This window comes from Acinonyx jubatus, chromosome D2 (genome assembly GCF_027475565.1).
Source record: "Acinonyx jubatus isolate Ajub_Pintada_27869175 chromosome D2, VMU_Ajub_asm_v1.0, whole genome shotgun sequence".
Lineage (NCBI taxonomy): Eukaryota > Metazoa > Chordata > Mammalia > Carnivora > Felidae > Acinonyx > Acinonyx jubatus.
In genome coordinates, this window is record NC_069393.1 from 26,261,240 (window position 1) to 26,286,280 (window position 25,041).

At 37.7% G+C, this 25,041-nt stretch overlaps 1 protein-coding gene across 7 annotated transcripts in view; it reads right to left on the bottom strand.

Moving 5' to 3' along the window:
* Window positions 1-3,436: 3,436 nt before the first annotated feature.
* Window positions 3,437-25,041, bottom strand: part of CTNNA3 (catenin alpha 3) — a 1,731,503-nt gene continuing 1,709,898 nt past the window's right edge. For all 7 annotated transcript variants that reach the window (XM_053207653.1, XM_027062103.2, XM_053207654.1 and 4 more), the window contains one exon: window positions 3,437-8,866. In XM_053207653.1, the coding sequence (XP_053063628.1) occupies window positions 8,579-8,866 (288 nt within the window). In that variant the 3' untranslated portion in view covers window positions 3,437-8,578. The remainder of the gene's footprint in view (window positions 8,867-25,041) is intronic.

Sequence of the window (25,041 nt, forward strand, 5' to 3'; positions counted from 1 at the left end):
TCCACCCCCACAGTGAGCATGACAAACAAATCAAGGTGGAGAGAATGCTGCTGTCAGAGCAAATATGGGCTCCTGGGGCCCAGGAGGGACTGACCCAGAAAGGCAACCTCATACTGGCATTTTCATTAACAAAGAGGAGGCCAGCGTCTGGCACAACTGAATGAGGGAAACTAAGTGATAAAGACTTGGAGACTGCATTTTGAGAAAGTATAAAAACAGACTGAGGCTTAGCAATAAGCATTCTGAAGCAGTAGGGCCATGAAGGAAGAAAATGATGTCCCAGAACAGACAAAGCAATGTGTAAGTCCTGGAAAAGTATCAAAGATTATCCCTATAAGGATTCACACTGAAAGTGGATTATTACCAGTGTGGAGATGAGGAAGCCGAAAGAATGGATGTACAGAACCCACCAATATTCAGATACAGAAACATTGGTGGAGCCAATGGTGGTCTATGCCGACCATGAATGTGTGTTCAGACATTCTCAAAAAAATTATTGGTCATGTTCATAAAATTCTAATCTACAGAACAATTCTTCAACTACATAAACCTATTAGGGTTAAAAGGCAAATTTCCACATTGAGCAAAAAATGCCCACTTAAACCAAGAGCTTAAAGCTACCAGATAGGATGCATGTTACTTTTGTATATGCAGTAGTTTGCAAAGGTACTCTCCCTGAACTGTAACATGTATAATTAAAGGCAAGTAGGAATGAAGGTCATACCTAGAAGCACATGGTTAGATGATTCAGCAATTCATTAACCTCTTATTTATTCATTTTTTTTTTTGCCCCATCTAAACTACATACCACCAAAGATGAATGCCAAATGCATAACAAATTTTCGTTGCTTTAACATAGTTTAATGATCAGTTGAGCAAGTTATGAATAAACTAGAGTGATATCAGTTGAAATTAAAACATTGTTTCAAATAATACTACATAACTTCAAAACAAACCCAGGTTACACTTGTGAAATAATTCACTCTTTGAGGACAAAATGAAAGAAAATTTTCATTGGTTCAATTAAGCACAAAAGGCATGCAGAATCTCAAACATGGAGTATTTGGGATTCTATGTCAATGTCATGAGATGATTGAAGAGCTTTTTCTATTCTTGGACAAATCATTCATTTTTAGTGATTGGTAAAATTGACTTCTAGGATAAATATGGGTCTGAAAGAGCCACAAGTGCTTTTGCCAAAGTTTATCTATATCCAAACCATAAAACTGCCTTGAATTGGCCATTATTATAGCGAGTGGTTCACTTGACCTCACTCTGCCTTCTGAACAGCAGGGTAAGCTGTACAAGCAAGGTGGTTTGAAATAGCTCAAATGCCACTAAACATAAGCTCTCAAGATACTGCTGCAATAAACATGACTATTATTTTTGCTTACTTTTATTTCACTTCAGGCTATCTTTGTCTAAATCTGCCCTTCATCCTGAATTATACCGCACATATCACCTTCAGAAATGTCACTAAGTTTAAACTGTTAAAGTTGTTGCTTGTAAAAGTACATAAGGTAAAGTAACAGATTCTTTTTTTTTCTTTTGCCAAGTCATGATAGAAGTAAAACATAATAAAAATGGAATTCTTTCATGAAGTTTTAGTTCATATTTAATCACCAACTTACCCAAGAAAAAATTAAGACTTTTAAGTCCCAACTATTAGGTACTAAATGGGGAATAACATATGCCTACCTCTGTTTTCAGGGACTGCTATCACTTAGGTCCAATGACCTTTTCTTTGGAAGGATTGTACCACACAAAGAAAAATTTCAAAACTAGTAAGAAGGACAGCTTAACCCTGCAAGAAAGTTGCTAAAATTCTCATATTTACATCCCCATGGACACATTGTATACCAACACAGAAAAACACAGAGCCATAATGGGGTGAGTTTTGGCAAAAAATGGAACACTATCTCTATAGTGTTTGTGAAATCAATTTTATGTTTAAAGTGTCAGGAAGAAGGGAAGTCCTGTTTAACTGAGAGCATGCACCATCTCCGACTTGCCCCTTTGCTTTATTAAACATTCCAGTCTAAATTTGATGTTAGAAGTCTAGGCCAAGAAAACCTGTCTGAGACTCTTGGTGAATACCGGAGTTTATCTGAACCTAATTCACAAAGATGGCAAAATGATGTGACTGATGGCGGTTGGCTTGGGATTGTGTAATACGTGATTTAATTATCAAAGGGGGCTGCATACCTCCAAGTTCAAATAAACAGAATTAAAAATAAGCATTCGTCTTGAAAATGCAAAGGAAAGAAAACTTTAGAAGTAGATGATATCTCATTTGAAAGGAAAACGCAAGGACTAACGCTAATAGCTTTTACAAAAAAAAAAAAATTAAATCTCTTTTTGAAGAGATTTATGGAGAGGATTGTTAGAAATCTGAGCTTTTTTCAAAGAGAAATTCCTTCTCAAGAGCTTCATTTTCCTACATTGGGGACAGAAATCATCATGACTGCCAAGTACCCAAAAGTGAAGACCCCAAATAAACACATTCTCAATTTGAGGAAATACCTGTGAATCCATTTTAAGAAAGATCAGAAAATCATTAAACTCCCCCAGGCCTGTGATAGGGATGCCTATCCAGCAACATGAGCAAAAAGAGGACTCAAGCCTTTAGTTAGCTGTAGGAAGAAGGATGATGTAGAGTTCAAGGACTATACACACCTGCAGAAAGGCATATACCCCATACATTTGTGACCTCCATAAAGAAGGAAACATACATTTGCTCTAGTTTGGGTCTCTTGGGAATACAAATAAACTATATCTTATTCCAATAATCCTTGGCCAAAAGTACCTTGGGATCCATAACTTTAAACACACAGACACACATTAGCAATGAAATAGGAAAGATGTGGTGCCAACAAATGTTTTCAGCAACAACCCATGCTGAAGATGGGTTGGAACAGGCATTTCCACTGAAGATGTCTCCTCTATAATAGTAAAAGTAATTTGTCAAGCATTTTCATCCTGTTCCAGATATATAGATGAAATATCCATTACTCATATATCTGATATTCTAATTGAGATTATTAGAGGTGAGAATATGCACCTAATTACTTACTACTTTTATCAGTTTTAAACGGTCTAGTTATGGATTGCTAATCATTTTTTTAAGTTTCTATCTTTTTGCTGTTACATAGGAAGGAGCCAGCATTTGAAATATGTATTTCATTTTAAACTGAGCAAATCTCATTTCTTTTTTCAGGAAGTCTGGATGGTATAATGGCTAAAGTTCAGACTCTAGAGTGCAACAAACAAAGCTGTAAAGTCGATGAATTTTTGAGCTAGATTTTGAGCCTACTTAAGCTTCAGTTTCCTCATCTATGGAATGGAGCTAACAATGTTTATCCCACAGGACTATTGAGAGAGTAAAATAAGGTAATAGCATTTAGCACTAAGTGGGCACATGGGGTAAAGACCACTGTTTGTGTTTTTTTTACCTCATGTATTCCAAGAACCTGGAGAAGTGCCTGGGAGAGATCATTGTTACTCAACAAATATTTGTTAAATACATTAACATGTGATTATCCTGATGAGCTCTGATATTGGGAAGAATTTCACCCATCGGCAACTAGAATTTCCATTTCTCATCTTACAAACAATATCATTAAATCATCCTCAAAATTTATATAGCTCATCCTCCTTCCTCCAACATGACTTCACCCAAACCACCAAAGATAAGTACACTTATTCTATCTTTAAAATATTCCTCAGGAGGAAGCTCCCCAATCTGTGTAGAACCAAAACCTCTTCCTCTGTATGGCTATAAGTTATCTGCTTCTGCAACTACTTTTCTTATTCTTCCTCTGCCATCTCTGTCACTTTCTTACCCACATCCCTTTAGAACTGCTCTGTATATATTGCCTTTTCTTGTCAAACTCATGTTGAAAGGTAGTCTTTGTGATTTGTTCCCATAAAGCCAATGGGGACTTTTGGATGCCATAAGCCAGCCTGCAGCCATGAAATATCTTGTCCTAGGATCTACATAAAGGTCAGCCCTACAAACTATCTATTGCCCATAAACAGGATTCTGGCAAGGTTGGGTTCCATTTGGAAATGGTTCTCTCAAATAGTATTAATTATCTTCTTTTGAAGTGTTCAGGAATAGATCCTATCTATCCTGGTAGGGGGAAAAGTTCACATGTAAAATGATGACTGTTGTAAACTACTGTTTCTTTTGTTCTAATAGAAAATTGTTTTGTTCATGTGAATTGGCTAAAAATGGCAACAAGTGTATATAAAATTTTAAATGTCTTCTTTTCTCTCTTGTAGATTATTTAGGATAGTGTTATAGCTTTGATTAAGACATCTTTAGTTTTAGTAACATCTATATTTTCTTTCCTAATAGACCCAAGACATCAACATTAAAACTTTATATGTAGATGTTTCTGTCATTAAGCCTGGCTTTTGTTATAGTAGCATGCAAAATACTGATATTAAAGATATCATAACAATATGGAAAGAGAATTATGACAAAAAATGCTACAGCGTTTTTTTTCCTGTAAGTGTTCTTTCCTGATATGTGATATTTAAATGAAAATGAAATATAAATATAGATTTCTCAGGTTGCAGAAATTTTCCCAGTGTATGTAAAAGGATTTTTGAAATAATATGCATTCACAATATTTTAATTAGATGACCCTAAACTTTCTGACCAAGTCAAAGGGAAATATTTCTGACTAGCCCAACAGAAAAATGGTGAATATGCAATAGGCAGGCTGTCTTGACAAAAGACAGGCTGACAAAACAAAGTACAGATTTCATTCAACTTGGTATTCTGGTGCGTATTTTGCTGACCTAGAGAATTACTTACAATGATACTGAAACAGGATAGCAATGCTGCAAAGAATTCACTGGAGAATGGTAAATATCATCAGGAAAATTTCAGATCTCATTCCTTCATTCCATTCATTCTATCTCTATACAGAAATCTGTATCCATGGGAACCTCTATCCCTATCAGGAAGTGTGCATTTGATACCAAAAAGGGTAAGAATGTTTTCTGGAATAGAAACAAGATAAAAAAAGAAAAGAAAAAATAAGGAAGAAAGGAAGGAAGCTGCTGGGAATTAAAATTTATATTTTTAAAGCTATAGAATATATTGACCAATTTATATGTGGGATAGACACCTAAAGAGATGAAAAATGAGAGTGGGATATTTTGGGGGCATGGACCAAGAGGAATGGACGTTAACTGGGCATAATTGGCTGGGATGAACATCACTGACTGTATCAGTCTGGGGAGAGAACCATCAGCAGTTAATGGGAGGATCCCTAGCCCAGGGATGGATGGTGAAAAGACCACACTGAAAGTCAAGGTGTAGAAAGTCACTAAAAATAATTCTTGCAGTGTCTTTTCAACCACTCATTACTGAATGTGAGGAGCACTAATTATTGCGTTTGAGGCTCAAATTGGGCACTTATCTACATGTCCGTGATTTTATCTTCCTATATTATGACTTGGAAACTGTTCTCCTTTGAAGCTGGTAAGTGAATGCCAGACTGAAAAAGCCTTTCTATGTAGCTATGGAGTCCTTAGCCCTTACACAGAAGGCATTTTATGGGGAACATATGTTATATTGATATTGATAAGTTAAGAGGTATGTGAAGGCCAGAAGGCATAATTAAGCATATTATATTTTTTAATATTCATTGTTTTCACTCATGTTCTAAGACAAACAGAAAGTAGATCGTTAACAAATTACCTTAGCAATTCGGGGTTTGAATTCTTCTCCTGACTCCTTCATTGAGTTGTACCCAGAAACTCCATTAGGAACACATATTTTAATCTAATTATTTCCACTTGTGATAAATAAAATGGAGAAATTTATATTTGTCATTCTTCCTGCTTGATAAAAACCTTCCCGTGTTTCTAATTAAAAGAATCTTTGGTGTATTATGATTTCATGGGTATTTTTTAAGTTATCATTATGATTGTAGTCTGATGTTTGACTATGATGCTGGCAACTAAGTAAAATGGAACTATCCTTGTGGGTGGTATAAACCCCCTCCTCCTTCTCAAGGATTTTTTTCCCTACATAAATTAGCATAAATTAATTTCACTAAAAGAAAAAGGTGAGTTTGAGTTTTGATTAGCAGGTTAAAGCAAATGTATCATTGGAAGAAGCACCAAAATCTGCGATGCAATTTTAAAAGGTGCATGGATGGGCCACCAACCCAACACTCTCGTTAAGAAATTTCTACCATTTCCCTGCAGAAGAGCTTAAATATAAACACATATGTACATTCTTATTTCCTGATAAGTTTCATTTAACTATGCTTTATAGTACAAAGTTTTGTTAATGCATTTGCTGCTAGTCGTTCTTGTGTATAAGCACTTATTAGTGGTTTTGAGTCCAACTAAGTCTCAAAATGTTGCCTACTACAGGAATTCACTCAGCTGGACAGATGTCTTTCTCACCTCTATGCATCTCTTTCTTATTGCACCTTTGATTGCTACAGTGGATTTTACTCCTGGGGCATTCTCCAAGTTATTTTTTTAAATTAAGTTTTGTATAATTGCAATTCGCTTTGAGCTAAGCTGGAAATCAACCTACTTTGAAGGAGAGGCCAGTTCACACCTCATGTGGGATAAAATGTCATTTTCTTCAAGATGTAGAGGTTATTTGGTAATTGTATAATTTCCAGTGATTTCTGTTCTTTTGGCATCAATACTGCATTCTCAACTTCAACTGCGGAAAGCTGACATAGGATCAAAAAGACATTAGATTTTCTAAATGAGACTTGTGATTTTGAGCTAGTTGTTTGGTGTTTAAAAAAATCTATTTCCTCAACTAAATTATAAACTCACCCTTTTATCTAAGATAACAACGGTCATAGATGTCACTCGTGTAATATCTAACCTTAGAACAGAAAGCAATGGTAGCATTTCAAAGAAAGGAACTCCCTTTTTTGCCTTCTTATCTAGATGGTCCTGGAAAATAGAATTATCTGGATTCCCTAATTCCTTTTTGCATTGCTTTCTCTTTTATGGAGTGGACTCTGTCTGGAATAATTATTGTGGGCCAGTGCAGAGTACAAGGCAGGAAGGACCTATGGCTTTCACCTCCTAGCATGTTTATATGCTGAGCCAAGGCAACTCAGCATTTTGGAAGAATAAAATAATTCATTACAATAAAAAGTGAACACTTTCCATATAATTGATAATTATCTATGAAATAAATCCTTTTCCCATACCATTTTGCCAAAGGTACCACACACATGATACTCTCGGCTTTGTGCATTCTTATGTTTCACACATTCTTTTACCCAAACTGGTCCTTCTGGTATCAACTGATGTTGCATGTTTGAATTTTACTTCATCAAATTAAGATAATATAATTGTTGAAACAACTCACTGATGGCAGTACGTACAAAGTGAAGTTAAAAATTATAGTATAATTTTGATACAATAGAATAGGGAATACAAGTTTATAATGTTGTGAAGGAGAATTCTATGTGTGAGAAAAGTGAAACTTAACTTCTGCAAAGAGGGAGGGGAGGATAGAGGGAGGGGGCAATGCATTGGACTCTAAGACTATTATGAAGTCCTTCATGAACTTAACTAAGGATAAGTACAGCGATTGAAGTCATAAAATGACCTCAACGACTTTTATTTTAAATCATGTTATCAAAATCACTCCAGCTTCTTTGCCATTAACTCTACTTTATAGTTCAATGATATACTTGATGCAGTTATATTTTACTCGATGCCAAAATGTTTTTCAAAGTGGCCTTTTCCTTTTAATTACAATTGCAAGCTAATACAAATGGATTTTTAGAGTCAGGCAGAACTCCTTCTACTTCTGTTATCATGACTCATTCAGGAATATAGATAGGTGTCTCATTTCCCCAACGAGTGATAACTCTTCTGCCATATACTATTGTGGAGGACCCATTTAAGTCTAATACTCAATGTGCAGAACTTCTGAACACCATGGAAGCTTACAAGGTACACTTGTGGCATCAAAATTCACTGTAATCTTTATAATGTTAAAAAAAATCATTAATAATCAAGGCTGAACTTGACTGCTGAACTTGGTTAGTTTCTGAGGTTACCCTAATCAACTGACATTAGATACAGGTGAATCACAGAGATTCACAGGTGTCTGTCAGATTGGGTCAGATAAAGAAAATATGGAGATCAAATGGGAAAGCATTTTATGAAGTCTTTTGCTTTCATTGAAAACCAAGTCAAGAGCCCCTGTCAAAGCTTTAATTCAAAATGATAAGGTGAGTGTACTTAAGTTGTTACAGATGAACAGGACTCCCTAGAGTCTCCTATGTTCACTCGGTAATAAGTGTAAGATACTGTCTACGGTAGGAAAGGTTAAATGACACCTAAAGGGTTCATTCATTCAACAAGCATATATTGATTACTTATTAGGTGCTGGCCATACAGAGATGACAATGACATGATCCCAAATATATGTTGCTTCCAATGTTTTACACTATCTGTGGATTAAATTCGAAAAGTTAGTGAACTTACAGAACTAATCAAGTGTAAAAGTAAAGCAGTGTGTCTAGCCAGGACTTTGTAATATGGACACCAGAGTAGAAGAGTGGTTTCAGTAGACATGTCTTCCTCTAAATTCACTCATGACTTGCACTGGGTGGATTTTTTTCTTTGCTGAGCCTCGTCTGACAGCTGCACAAGTTTCCTCTGGCTTCTCTCTTTTAATCAAGGGCTTTTTTGCAGGAGCCTTCATTCTCCACATCACAACTGGGTGCCGAGGCCCAGTAGGACTCTGAATTCGGATGATCTTGGTTGAGGCAATGTAAGACATTTTCACTGTTTGCACTACAGCATTCATTAAATTTTTGGCCGCTTGGATCAGGGAGGTGACGCTGTCCAACTGCAGGGGGAAGAAAAGAGCTATTATTCAAGAGTGCAATCAGGAATTTAAAGAGATTTAATGTTATAGACAGGGATACTCTATTTTGTTTTTACCCCAGAAATAAATAAATCCCTATTTTGTGTATCTATGTAAATTATCTACATTAATCTATATACTTATTTATCATTTATGTATCTATCTGATGCATAAATATATTCATATTCTATCTCCTAAAATGATATTTGAAAGAGATTAATTTCCATCTCTTGGTGTCAGTGACTTCTATATAATATTGTAAGATCCAAATGGCCGCTGCTTTCTTTGTAATGGATCTCCTTATTTCCAGGGGTAATTCTGAGCCCTTTCTATAGAAGATGACTATCCACAATAAAAGCTATATTACGGATAAGTAACTTTATGAGAACAACAACTGAAAATTCTTCCTTCTAGGGAATTTACAGTTTAAGATAAATATCATACACATATACAGGTGTACATGTGCATGTATACCATTCACTTTCATGAATATTTACCAAATAATTCTACCTAAAAATGCCTCTTTTTTAAACACAGAACCTGTAAACCTATCATGCAGTGTGTTAAAGTAGATAAAGCCAAGGCTTCTCAGTCAAATAAAGTTGGGTTTAAATTCCAGGTCTGCCTTAGAACTTGGGCAAATCATTTAACCATTTCCATCCTAGTTTTCTCAGATATTTATAGAAGAAAAAATGCTTATTAAAGTTAAATAATATGTGCCAAGAACCTAATATAGTGATTTCCAGATAGCTGATTGCTGTTGAATACATTTCCTTGTTTCTTTCTATTTGTTTGTTTACTTTGAGAGAGAGAGAGAGAGAGAGAGAGAGAGCAGGGGAGGACCAGAGAGGGATGGAGAGAGAGAATCCCAAGCATGCTCCTCACCACCAGCATAGAGCCCAACACGGGGCTTGAACTCACAAATTGTGTGATCATGACCTGAGTCAAAATCAAGAGTCAGGCATTTAACTAACTGAGCCACCCAGGTGCCCCATTTCCTTTGTGTCTTATGAAGATTGAGAAAATTGTTTAATTGAAAAGATGCATTAATGAAATTACTAAAACAAATTTTTCCCCACATGACTTTGTTTTTAATTGTTTTTTTTTTTTTAATTTTATGTTCACAAACATAATCTCAGGGGTAAATGGAGTGATAGTCCTAGAATCCTGCAAAACACCTTAGAGCTAAGCCAAGTTGGTTCATTTTTATACAACTAATGCCTCTTCCATTATTTCAGTTTGGCAGATTGTCATCCACAGCCAACTCATCCAAGAAGATGTGCCTCCACTGTCACCTCTCTGTGATGTGTGCTGTCAGGGCTGAGACTCAAACACCAGCTCTGTGGTTGCTAAAATCCATCAGCAGTTGCATGGCTTGAGTATTCTACCTTTGCAGCTTGAGGAGTCTCATCTCACACACAGAATAAATGAGTGAAGGAAAGTAGTAAGCTGAGGTTATGTGCCTGAGGCAGTGGTCTAGCTGGCTGTTTCCTAGGAAGAAAATTTAATTAGCTCCATTGTATGCCAAGCCTGAGATCCTTGAAAAGGTAACACCAAAAACTATGTAATTTGAAAGGCAGTAGTACTTGGCAACTACACATCTTTAAGCCATTTCACTTTTGAAGCCAGAAATGTAAAATCTGTACATGTGGCAGGAATGACAAATGCTTTGCAAACATTAAACAGGATCTCATGAAGCACTCACATCTATTTCAGAGGACACTTAGAGCTTCTGAATCTGCACACAACTTAAAAAAATAAAAGCCACTAGATTTTGAATAGAATAACACCCTTCATTACTAGCGTTCCTCTATGAATGGATTGTAGGCTAAAATCTGTCCTTCAATAATTAGCAATTTTTATTAAAAACTTTGTGGAGCCAGTTAGATCCTGAAAATAATTTCCAATCTCACCATAGGAAGAAGAAAGTTTTTTTCTAAATGATGAATTAACATGACTAGTATTGAGGATAGTCGGTAGTATTCTCTCTCAAACATTAATATTTGGTTTACTCCAAGGGCTCTGCACTACCCTAAAGTCTTCCATGGCAGAAGGTTCTAGAGACCTGCTATCATTTAGGATTTCACCAGTGGCTTTGGCTTTTCTACCCTCTTCTCCTTTTGACTTTGTAATCTTGTCATGTATAGATTGTATTTATTTCATTTCCTTTTGATTTTCCATACAAGTGATATATATTAACCAGTAGCCTAGAGAGGATGTTTAAGTTCAATCCATGCCTTAAAATGGAGAAATGGGCTTGTCTTCTTTCCTCATTGAATGAGCAAAGTGCTGTCTGTGCCATTGTGATCTCCAATGCTGGCCTCTGACAAAGCCTTTTATTTTCAAATCCTACATGGCTGTTGTAAAACTTCTCCTCTGGGTGACTCAGAAAAACTGTAGGACAAATTATCCCCCTAGGAGAGCATGAAGACTAGTTTTGCAGACAGATTAGTACAATTGCTACAAGAATACTGTTATTTTATGATGAAAGCTTGTAAGGCATTTTATAAGGATTTTGAAGTCTCAGAAAGCTATGCATGCTATGCATCATTCTGCTATTAGCCAAATCACTGGCTACACAAGCAAGAGGCACAGACAAGCCTAACAAATGGTAGGAAATTTTGTTTGAGGCCAAGCAGTGGCTCAGGCCTACTCATAGAGAGTAACTGCACAATTTCCTGTCTGAAAAACATTTTTATGTCTTTTTATCCAGATCCACTTTGATGAAAAATCCTTCCAGGGAAGTACTCAATAGAACCTTCTTTGTGAAAACACAGGCAAATTTGAGTCAGGCAATGCCTCACTTTGGGGTCTCTGTGTTCAACTTATGGAATAAAGTTTTCTGAATTTCACAAATGCACCTGTGCAAAACAAGAATGTTAATATACTCTAAAAGCCTGGTAGAGCAGACCAATCAGACTATAAAACTCAAGTTCCAAAATTCTCTCCATGACAAATCACTTCAATTAACTGAACATTCTTCTAGGCAGATGCAACTTGTTTACCAAAGAAGGAGCTGGTTTCCCTAATATCTGGTAACATTCCTCTCTGATCTTGAAGTGTTCTTGATCAAGGAATCAACTGAGAACAAAAATGGCTTTTAAGGCCTTAAACCTCCTAAAGTTATATGTAAACATTTGCAGTCTTCTGTCCCCCCCCCCTTTTCATAACAGAGGACAAGGTTTTAAATAACTCTCCAAAGAGGATTCTGACTGAAATGAAAGAGCTCTGATAAATTGGAAGTCTGCTCTCTTACCACAGTAAATAGAAAGATAGCCACCTTTCCTGGGCTGCTGATTTGTGCTTATTCTTACAACACTGGTGTGGTTTTAAATAACTGAACTTCATGGTCTACTAATGTTACAATAAGTTTCTCAATATGTCCAAACATAAATTAGTAAGTTCTGCCGCATTTTTTCTGAAGATCTAAATAAATATAAAGAGATTATGTTTGGTAAATTAGTTCTTACCCTAACTGCAAGATGCATTTTGCAAACAATCCAAATTATGACCATCTAGGATCCTACTCAATATTATCATTTTATAGGAACCTTAGTGTAACTAGTTTAGTTTTTCTGCTGTGCTTTGCGGTATGTAAGTCTGTGATTTCAGTTAGGCTACAGTGCATATTCGTCCAGTTTTGAAACTGTTTTCAGACAAAAGGTTTGGTCCTACTCAGATATGCCTATAACTCTTTGCTATGGAAAAAGAGTAGTTCAACAACAATAAAGATGTTTTCTTTTAACTCACAAAATGTCAACTTTTCATCCATGTGACTACTATACACAGAACATCTGGAATTTTTTTTTTTTTAAACAAAAGCCAATGTTAAATACCCATGATGTAAGTCCTCCAAAACTATGTCAAGGTGGAATGCCTGTTGGCAAACCATTGTCAAAATCCTATTATAATACTGATAGCCAAGAAAAATGAAAAGACATGGTAGTTATTCCTTCTTTTACTTTTCTAAGTTTCTTGTCTACATTATGTCAGAACACCAGAATGTCTTCTACTATACTATTCTAACTCTTCACATTCTGGATACAAGACCTCTATCAGATACATGTTCTACATGAGGATGCTCAGGAAGTGAACCTCACTCCCACTGATGTGGATCTCATGCTCTTGCACCCGGGCTGTCATCTGAGGAAGGCATAGTTTCCCAACCCCTGCGAGAACTGCCTTGCAAACTATTGCCACTGGGACTCCTGTGAGGAGAGAAACCTGATGTTGCCTGAAAATATGTATTTCCTTTCCTATAACCTTCTGGGTAAACTGGTGCCGAGTGCAAACTATGAAATTGTTGTGAGTCCCAATGTTTACCTAAACATAAAGACCCCTGGTGGATATCGCACCTGCACAAAACAATACTTGAAAGCAAATGTGTGGAGTTTGGCTCCAATTATGCTTCCTAGATGTTGGCCAGGTTCTAAGTAACTGACATAAATTAACTCACAGCAACAGTAGGAGGTAAGTACTCCTATTATCTCCATTGTATGGATGAAGAAACAAAGGAACTGGAAGATTTGGTAGGTTGCTCAAGGCAATACAGCCATTAAATGGTAAGGTTGGAATCTGAGCAAAGGCAGTCTAGTTCAAGTACCTGGTGCTCTTACCCACTATACACCCTGACTTTCAGTACTATATCACTTCCAATGTGAGTTTATTTTCAGTTAATGAATAGTTGAAAAGATTGCACTAACATTAATATAATGTCTAAAATTAAAAAATTATCTACCTAATAATTGCTTTGTGGAAGGTTATGTTGGAGAAGTAGATAAAGTACACCAAAGATGGCTGATTGGACTAAAACAAACTCTGGTCTCTAGCTTAGAGACCCTTCCTCCAGGTTCTTCTTCCTTTGTTTGCTGTGCACGTGAAAATCACCCCTCACCCCCAAACACAAATATGGAGGATGATAAATATAAATTACCCTTCCTGCTCACAGGGCTCAGATCTTTGGAGACATGGTCTCCTCTGAGCCAGCCGGTGTTAAATAAATCTCCAATCCATCAAGGTCTCTGAGTGCCGCTTGGTTTTTCTGCCAGCGTTCCAGCCTGGTTCCACAACAAATTTGGTTCCCTGACTGGAAAACCCAACTGCATTGGCCCATTGTTGCCACTGGTTTGGGAAAACAGCGAGGCAGTGACGGAATGAGGGATCACAAGGGAGAGTGCATGCCCTGCCTGAATTTCAGCAGTCTCCCCCTCGGTTGCCTCAGGCCAGCCCCCACTCCGCGGTTCCCACCAGACTCCAGGAGACTTGGCAGGTGAGGACCTGGACCCCAGTAAGGCTGGGGCCCAATCTAGTCAGGCCCACTTGCAAGAGTGGAAGGGGGACCTGATCACTCCCTGAGACTTCAGAAGTCTCACAGGTAGGGATTCTGTGGTAGGGAATATAATAACCTCTGGTGTGTATGTGAATGTGAATGTGCAACTCTGTCTAGCTTGCCTGCTGAGTTCGATACTCTGGCTCCACAGGCAGGCGCCCTTGGGGTTTCCACGGAGTCTGAGTGGGCCCTTCTGCGATTCCATGATGGATGGCACTAGGTCTGTGGCGATATCAGAATGGTTTCTGATCGTGGGTCACAGGGCTGGGAACTGTGGGGCTGAGCGTCGCCTGGGTTCCTTCAGGACACGGCCAGGCGGGCATCTGGCTGGTCTCCTCATTGGAGGGGGCGCCCCTGTCCCTCTGTCTTTGTGACTCCACCTCACGGGAGCAAAGTGGGGTTGGGACAGAGCCACAAGAGCCAGGCAAGGGTTTTAGCTGTTTTATCCGGAGACTCACCCAGGAAGCCAAAGAAGCAACCCACCGCCCCCCCCCCCCAATGTTCCCCTCTTCATGACTCTTTAGGCTTCCTCCCCACTCCCCTGAGCTTGAAACTCCGTCCCCCCCCCCCCCGCCCCCCCCCGCAGACTTGCTGCTGCCACCACTGCTGCTGCCACCACTGGCTGCCATAGTCAGGGTGCTGCCAGGGCAGCCGCCCATTTCTCCTCCCATCCCAGGCCAGAGAACCCTCCCGCACAAGGCCCAGCGGCCAGATTGGGCCCTCGGCCAAGATGCCAGTCCACATCTGCTAATATCAAGAGGCTCTCAGGGGGATCAGAACAGGGAGCTGAGAAGGCCATAAATATGCCCAGCAGCAAGGGGGGAGTCCCAGAACCTCCTTAGCAAGGGGTCAATGAACCTACTGCAAGGGGAAAGTACATTCAAAAGAATAATTGTCCCAACCAGGGAAAGTCCCAAAAACCCAGAGGACATCAGGAGGAACCTCGAGAAGGGGACCTTATTGGTCTAGCCGAGATAGAACCAGACTAAAAGGGGACACTGACTCTCTCTCCCTGTTCCTCTGCTTAATAGATGTGAGGGATTCTCCCTCATTTCTAAGGTTAATAGCTATAATTGGAGCCAACTGTGGTTAGTCTACCTCGGGACAGGGACTTTAAGGCATATGCCCAAGCAGTTGCTGCTTTGCCTTCCCCTCCCCCTCATGTTTCTGCACCAACTTGGGTGTGGTCCTATACCATCCTAGGTGCCTCAGGCACCATTGGTTCCTCCTCCCACCCTCGAGGTCAAGTAGCAAAGTGTATCCCCCCTTGGACCACCCATTTCAGATATCCACTGGTGCCCCAAATGAAAATCTGACAATGGGGAAAAACTGATTGACTTTTAGGTGGATGCAGGTGAAACATATTCGATGTTTAAACTAATTTAAGTTTATTGGACCTGTCTTTAAAGTTATCAACAAAGGTCAAATAAGCTCATGTTATCTCTGTTGCAATTGGTTAATAATAGTTAATTTTGTCTGTCTCAGAGTTTTCATGGGTAATTGTTAAGATAACTTTCAAGGTCCTTGGTAACCTAAAACTTTCCAAATAGGATGGAATGCTAAAACTTTGATTATTGAACAGAGGTTTGTGTTTTTAACTTCTTGTTGCTGAGAAATTAAGGCTATTGGAAAACATGCTTTGTACTTAATTGATTCATGAATTTACCATCTAAGAAAATTCTGATGTAAACACCTCTCAGTTGGTTACTAAATCCTCACTTGGAGACTAAGGTGTCCTAAGAGTTAAAATTCTGCTAAATGTACTTAAGACTGATGAAAATAAAGAAAGCAACTCTGTATGTAGGAAAATAGGAGATATTTAAGAAAGTTATAAGGAATGGAAATACAGTTTTGTTGAGGGTAGAAGAAAGTAATTTTGTCCTAAATGAGACTGGTTATTTGGAAAGAAATGGCTTTGGGACAAAATTTAGAAGCAAAAGAAAGCTATAGAAGGTTGAGATGAATGGAATTTTAAAAGTACACTAGTATAAGGTTGAAATCCTGCTTTTCTCTCTGCTCAAATGACAAAGTTTCCTTGAACTGTTGATCTGCTTTTGATAAGACAATGCAAACAAAGGTTTACCCTCTGGGAAAATCAAAGTTTTAGGTCTCATCTCTATCAGGTCTTTGATTACTTAGTCAAAACTTCTGAATGTTAAAGGAGCTAGGTTTGGATAACAACTGTATAATCCTATACATTCATCTTTGGGATCTTTTCTTGCCACTTTGGTTGAATATATAAAATTGTAAGATTTGTAATGATCTGTACTCCTACTTAGGATGCATTTACGACTTCTGGGGTTTTAACAAACTTCTCAGGATTTAAATGGTAAATGAAGTCTTCTTGACCAATTAGGTCCTTTTATTTGGGATGTTAAGTTACTTGGAAAAGCTCTGTCATACAATGGTAAATCTTAGATTGTATTGCACAGGTAAATGCTGTAAATGTCCGAATATATGCAATTCCTAAAATTTTAACGTTTTGATATAAGGTCATCACTTAATATTCTGATTACTTGAGATGTTATGTGTCACAGAAATAACCGAATTTCTTTGTCAATTGCATCATAATGAACTCTCATCAGATCTTTAACGATGTCTATTTCTGAGATTTTGCCATTTATAATTGTTCTTATTCTCTCACAAAATGTGTTTCTTCTTCACGGAGATTTATAAAAAGGACTTTGGGGATAAATACAGGTATTCGACATCCTTAAGATTAATACTAAAATGGGTAAAAAAATTCCAGAGCTAAAAAGCTGCATTCAAATTGAACAAGAATTAGCAACATGGGATTAAATGAACTGAAGAAGATTATAGTTTTATGATTCTTGTTGAAAATATTGCCGGTTCCCTAATGTTTCCTCTTCCAGATTAAGGAAACTTTCTTTTAAGATATCTATGATATACAAAAATGTCATAAAGTATGCATTTGTAAACTGAAGCATTTATCTTTTCTCTCTACATAATTCCCCTGAAATTCAAAACTCTCAATGAGTATTCTTTCTTTCATGGCAATTACAATTGTTTGCATAAGTTCAGTAAGAATCTGTTCATCTTATAACAGGTCACCATTTGGAAATACTGGTTATTTTACCAAGGCTTTGACTGGAATGTCATATTTGAGGATGACATTCATAGACTCAGATATGACCAGACAGCTTTAAGGAATTAGGGTTGGCTTTATAAAACATGGAGTCATAAAGCCCCTTGGAAATGTTGGCCTGGTGCCTTGCTTACAGAGTTCCCAGCAGCCTCACCAGGTAAGTAAAGAAGGTCACTTCCTGGCAGGTGCAGGAACCTCAGGATATCTCGGGGGCCTCATGAAGAGGAATTCGCCCAATTCTACAGGTATTGCAGGCCTGTCTGATGGCAAGTATTTGGCTTGGCTTCTGGCCTGGAGAGGCTACTAAAAGTTCAACCCGGAGATTCCTTATAAAAGGTTCCAACAAAGCAAACTTTAAAAGATCCTCATGATCAATCGCTATCCTTGCTAAGCTTATGTAAATAATTAGGCCAGATTTGTTAAGACTGGATTTGTTCTACAAATGCATTGGTTTCAATTTGGCTATCTCTGGAAGGGGGGGGGGTGGTTAGAGAGAACAACTATGTTTCAACAATGCACCGTTATGGATGTTAAATTCTAGTTATGATTGTCTTTAAATGTTGTTTGCCTAAACTAGACAACTTGAGATAAACTTCAGAAAATTATCACAGTATTTCATATATAGGCAATCTTCTGTGCTTGCTATACTATAGGGATAATAATAAGACCCCATGGGCATATGATTATTTAAACAACTGGAAAACAGGATGGATCTCTAAATATGCAAACCATATCTTCCCTAAACCTGATCTGACAGTTATCAGAAACCCGCCCCTTTCGAAGACTTGGAGATGGACTTTACAGACATACAAATAAATAGCGGATTCAGTTTCAGGTATCACCCCATGGGTCCATCACTCCAGAGCTAAGAAGGCCAAATCAGAGGAACCCTCAATCTGGCGAAGTGATCCAGATCCGGTCAACCCGCTTATGGCAGAAGCTTGAGAAGTCAACATGTGGACCGAGCCCAGGGGTTTGGATGCAACTCTGCCAGCCCTTGCCCCTCACTGGTGTCATAGCCCTGATCTTACTTCTTACTGTTTGGCTGATAGAGATTGCACCAACAAGCTGGACATGGGACAAAAGATGCATGCTGCGTCTCACATACCTCCTCTGGATGGGAGGATTATTAAGTATTGCCTGTATATTGTGATAACCTCTCTCACCTTCACAACTGCCGCTTATCCACTTTGCCCCCAGGACTGTTATATGACAATAAAGGGGTCAGTGCCTTCACCTCCTTCCACAAAGATTGCTACAAGGGAAAAACACCCACTCTCTGTTAGTCACCCAGTGCCCCAAGGACTAAGTATTGGACTGTAGAGATAACCCAAAATGACAGGAACCCACGTCACAACAAAGCCTCCAGAAAGGGAAGCTTGCTACACTTACCTTCCTCAATGGGGGATCTTGGACGGGGAAGGGATGCAGGACAGGGCCCTTCAAAAGGTTATAAAGGATACCCAGGACAAGGTAATATAAGCCATAAAGGTGACCGCTCCCCTGGAAGCCTACCAGGGTTTGAAGTTTTCAGCCCTCAATCAGATGCTTACCAATTCCCCACTCCAGCGTTGGACTAACATTACTCTACAAGTCCTCCATAAAATAGATAATCACACCCAAACCTGCTGGATGTGCTTGCCCCTCAGCCGGAGGGCTTACTTAGCCACTCCTATCCCTTTGGCCTGGGAAGTTCCTGAAAATCTCAAAACCAACACTTCTGTCTTAATTGGATCCCTGGCCACTGGGATCCCGTCTCACAAATGCCAACAATCTAATCTGTACAGAGTCTGAAGATATGAATGGTACCTCTCTATAGGGAAGAAATATAACCTTAAAGAGGAATACAACCCTATGTTCAACCCCTTGGGTGTTCTATGTTCTAGTTTCGCCTACTGATGCTTAGAGGCCAACTGGACTCAGATATGTTATTCCGTCTTCCTAACCCCAGAGATATCCATATACACTGAAGATCAGCTCCTAACAGCCTTTAGCCCCAAGTCCTGGACTAAACAGGCAATCCTGCTACCCGTTCTGATAGGAGCAGGAATTGCGACAGGAATAGAGACTGGAATAGGGGGTATAGGTTCATCAGAAGGACTAGATCACAAGAGCTAAATGGAGACATAGAACAGATGGCGGATTCTCTGGTAACCTTACAAAGCCAAAAAAACTCTCTGGTGGCAGTGACCCTCCAAAATAGGCAAGCCCTTGACCTCCTCACTTCAGAAAAAGGAGGGACTTGCATCTTTCTTGGGGGGGGAGGGATGTTGCTATTTTGTAAACCTGTCAGGAACAGTTCCAACTAAGGTTAAGGAGCTCAAGGAAAGAATTCAACATAGACAATAGGAAAATATCAATCAATGTAAAGGATGGGATCTCACAGATTGGGCATCCTGGCTGCCTGCCCTGGTGGGGCCCCTCCTCTCCATAATTTTACTTGTATCCATCGGCCCCTGTATACTGAATGCCATGATACATTCTATTGAAAACACTTCTGCTTGCCAAACTACTGCACATATCTTAGCCTTCTGAGAGTACCAACCTGTAAAACTGAAAGGTGATGCCTACTAAGTTTTTTATAAAAGGCATCAAAGGGGGGAATGTTGGAGAAGTGGATAAAGTACACCAAAGATGGCTGATTAGACTAAAACAAACTCTAGTCTCTGCCTTAGAGACCCCTCCTCCTGGTTCTTCTTCCTTTGTTTGCTGTGCGAGAGAAACCACCCCCCCCACACACACACACACAAATATGGAGGCTGGTAACTATAAATAACCCTTCCCGCTCACATTCCGGGCTCAGATCTTTGGAGAAACGGTCTCCTCTGAGGCCGCCGGTGTTAAATAAATCTCCAATCCACCAAGGTCTCTGAGTGCCACTTGGTTTTTCTGCCAGTGTTCCAGCCTGATTCCGTGACAGTTATAGAATTTTTTAATGTATACTGGTACTAGGAAAAAAGAAGTTATCTTACTGGCCAATGTATTTTATTAGGATGGTGGTTTGATAATGTTTGTACTCCATCATTTTCTAAGAAGCACTTTTTATTTTGAAATAGCAAATAGAAATAGTCAGTCTTCCTCATACGCTCCAAACAATTTAAAAACTTTTAGATTAACACTATTTTTTAATAGAACATTTTTAAATTTTAAAATGTGGCTCTCAATAAGATAAAAAACATAAACAAATTGTATTATAGATTCTAGGACATAGAATTGCATGACATTATTTAATCTTTAAAATGTGTCATAGTGTAAATACAAACCAATTTTTTTTCTGATTGTCAAATAAAATTAAATTAATTTGTTTGCCTTGGCAGTAGAATCTAGGATTGGAAAAGAACTGATACAGTTCAATACCCCCACAAAAAACCAAATAATCCAATTATGTGAACAGACATTTATACGAAGAAGACATACAGGTGGCCCATAGACAATATGAAAAGATACTCAACATCACTCATCCAGGGAAATGCAAATCATAACTATAATGAGATAGCACCTCATGCCTGTCAGAATGGCTAAGATCAACAACACAAGAAACAAGTGTTGGGAAAGATGTGGTGGGAAAGGTACCTTCTTGCACTGTTGGTAGGAATGCAAATCTGTGCAGCCACTGTGGAAAACAGTATGGAGTCTTCTCAAAAAGTTAAAAATAAATTGCCCTTCAATCCAGGAATCTCACTACTGGGTAATTACACCAAAAATACAAAAATACTAATTCAAAGGGATAAAGGTACCTCTATGTTTATTGCAGCATTATTTACAATAGTCAAGATATGGAAGCAGCCCAAGTGTCCATCCAGAGATGAATGGATAAAGGAAATATAATATGTATATACACATACATGTATATACACATATGCACATACATATATATACATGAATATGCATACACACAATGGAATATTATTCAGCCATAAAGAGGAATGAAATATTGCCATTTGCAACAACATGGATGGAGTTAGAGAGTATAATACTGGGTGAAATAAGTCAGTAAGAAAAAGACAAATACCATATGATTTCACTCTTGTGTTGAATTTAACAAACAAAACAAACAAAGAAAGGAAAAAAGAGGGAGAGGGAGAGAGAAACCAAGAAACAGACTCTTAACTATAGAGAACAAAGTGATGGCTACCAAAGGGGATGGAGGGAATAGGGGAGAGAGATTAAAGAATACACTAACCATGATAAAAAACAAAAGAAGAAAAGAAAATGATTTAAAAACAAACAAACAAACAAACAAACAACCCAGGATTTGGTCCCTTACCCCTTCAGGTACTATTTCACCCTTACTTAATTCTAAAGTTCTCAGTTAAATTATTCAGAAATAAGTTCACCATAGGTAATGTGAAAGGGCATGATATATGTGCGTTGGTAGATGACAAATAAGAGCATAAATATATTTTTGAAACACTTAAAAATTTGGGGGGCACCTGAGTGGTTCAGTCAGTTAAGTGTCTGACTTCAGCTCAGGTCATGATCTCAAAGTTCATAGGTTCGAGTCCCACGTCAGGCTCTGCGTGGACAGCTCAGAGCCTGGAGCCTGCTTCTCTGTCTCTCAAAAATAAATAAAGATTAAAAAAAATGTTTAAAAAAACCTTAAAAATTTTTATAGTTTTTATAACTATAAAGGTGTCATTTTCATCTCTAGGTTGATCTAACATGGTAGCTATACATCACTGGAAATGCTTAAATATATATTTGTTAGCAAAAATACATCATCCAATTCAATATGTTTTTGATTTTCTTGAACCTCTCTCTTGAGGACCTAATTTCATCCCAATACTTGTATAACATATTCTTTTGTTTCTGAACAGATTTTTAGAAGAATAGCCTGTATTGAAAGCATTTTGATGCATTCAAAAATGCTAAACAGTCAAGCTGGCTTAATGGGAAGATCAAATTAGGGACTTTGTTAAGGCTAGTCAAAACGGAGTTACATATCCAAATTGAAATTGTCAAGCTTATAATTAAATTGAGAAGGTGGCTCCACTTTCAATATGAAAAGTTATTCCAAAGGGCCAATGATAGGATTCACATAGTAAGTTTGTCCTTTGCCAACTCTCCATTAGAACATGACAACAGAAAAGGACAACTTAAGTTGAAAGGGGAGAAAATCAATGCATGGAATAACTAAAGAAATTTAACACTACTGAGACAGTCAGACATAAAATGAAATATGACATTTATTTGGTTGCAATATTGTCCTGTCAAAAAGCATTTTCAAAGCTAATTTTTTTTTCTAAAGCACATCTTCTAGGCCAAAAATATTATGCATCAATTTAAAAAGAAATAATCACAGGGGCACCTGGGTGGCTCAGTAAGCTAAGCTTCTGACTTCGGCTAAGGTCATCATCTTGTGGTTCATGAATTTAAGCCCTGTGTCGGGCTCTGTGCTGACAGCTCAGAGTCTGGAACCTGCTTCAGATTCTGTGGCTGCCTCTCTCTCTGCCCCTCTCCCACTCTCTCTCTCTCTCTCTCTCTCTCTCTCAAAAAATAAACATTTAAAGAAAAAGGAAATAATCACAAACATAACACCAATTGAGGTGGCTACTCAGAATGCCTTTTAATGCTATTTGAAATATCTTGTTATAAAAATATGGTTGGGAATACTAATGATTAGCTATCCTGCAACCATGTTGACTTCAACGTAAATGCTTAGCTGAAGAACTAATTTTCTATAACGATTACAGCCCGGGCACTAGTTCCACAAATTCAGAACAATTAATATATTTTTTCCTAAGTAGAGCTAGCAGGAGTGGGCAGGGTTTGGCATGGTTCTCTCAACATCCAGTGTTTCAACCTGTGCTTTCTCTTCTCTGCAGCATCAGACAGGGCACTGAGGTCTGCCCTGTCCATTGACATCTACTGAGAGAATTCAACCTGACATTTTGATCATGGCTGCTAGAAATCTGGGCTGAGAGCAAGGAAATGCCAGCCTTCGCCCTAGATCCTACACTCATCTCATGAATGACCAAAGGTAAGGAAAAACTAGGTTGTGTGAAGCTAAAAATCTAAACGGCATCAGTTTTCCAATTCATGCAAGGACTTCTAGTCCACAGATCTTTTCACATTCCTACTATTTTTCAAATCTCTCTTGATCATCCTTCTACCATTTTAATCCCTCTATTGGCCCCAACTAGTATTTCGTAGCTCATTTCTCTCCGCTACAAACATCTAGTAGAAGAGAATTGTCTATGTCCCTAGCACTGATCCATAGGTGGCTCTCTACTACTTCTGGAAAATTCCCTCCTTGGGCAAATGAGTTTCTAGATAAGTCGACAGACACCAGCCTGGAGCTGACATAGCTGTGCTATGTCCTTAGCCAATTATTGCACTCATTGTACCCAAACACTGTTTCAAACGTCTACTCTCATCAAACTTTTAGCACTTCATATTCTAACTTGCTCTGCAGAATATTTCACTTAAAATAAATATAAAACAAGGAAGCAAGGAAGCAAACAATAGCAACAATGAATCAGAAACAAAAATAGAAGCAGCAAAATGAACCTGCTTGAATTTAACCTTTATTCTTAGCAATTTCCATTAAAATAAAAGAATGATCTCTTTTTCTGCTGATAACCAATACTTCTCATTCTGCTCTAGATTTCATTTCTTCCTGCTTTCTTGGCGACTGTGCACAATTATTAATTCATTAATTCTTTTATACTACTGCATCTTTATCCTGTTCCTTTTTATGGACAGTTTCACTGTAGTATTTAAATGTTCATAAAATCTTATCTTAAAACGCAGCCTTTTAAAGGTTTGCTATACTCCCTGATGCTATTTTCCTCACTTCTCAAGCAATTTCTTATTTTCATATGAATAATTTTTCTTTTTTCTAATAGATGTTGATATAATACATAATATATATTATGCATAATTAAACATATTGTGCACAATCTAGATTAAATATATACATATGTATACATATATACATATATAAGTATATAATACTTATACGTAATATTGATATTGATGTATTTGTTAAATATAATTATATATACTTTAAATATACTTATATACAATATATATTGTTTAATATATATGTTAAATATGTAACACATATTAAATAATTCAATATAGAACCTTGTATATCTGGCTTCTTTCAATCAAATTTCATTTATAAGGTCAATTAATTCTCATTCTGATACACTATGTAAAAACATCGTAGCTTATTTATCCATTCTACTGTTGATGGACTTTAAGGTAGTTTAGGGCTATTATGAATAGCAATTTATGAATACTCTGTTACATGTATTTTGATGAACCAATATATGAATTTTTGTGGGTATATACCTGAGACCACAATTACAGAATCATAGAAATACACATGTTCAGTTTTATTGGATACTTTCACATAAAAAGTGGAAGTACTCCTGCAAATTTATACTTTTACCAGCAATATATGATAGTTCCAATTGCTCTATATTATCACTTACACTTTTTCCTCCTATTTTTCTCCTTAGCCATTTTGGCAGGTTTATAGTTGAGATTTCAATTGGCACTTCACTGATAACTAATGAAGCTGAATATACTGTCCTCTGTTTATATTATCCTGCATCTGGAGACCTTGCAAAATTCGCTTAATTATTCTTTTATATTTTTCTAGATTCTTTTGGTTTTCTATGTATACAAGCATGTCATCTATAAATACTAACAATTATATGTCTTCTTTTTGCTTATTTTGTCTTTTTTTTTTCTTTTGTATTATTCCACTAG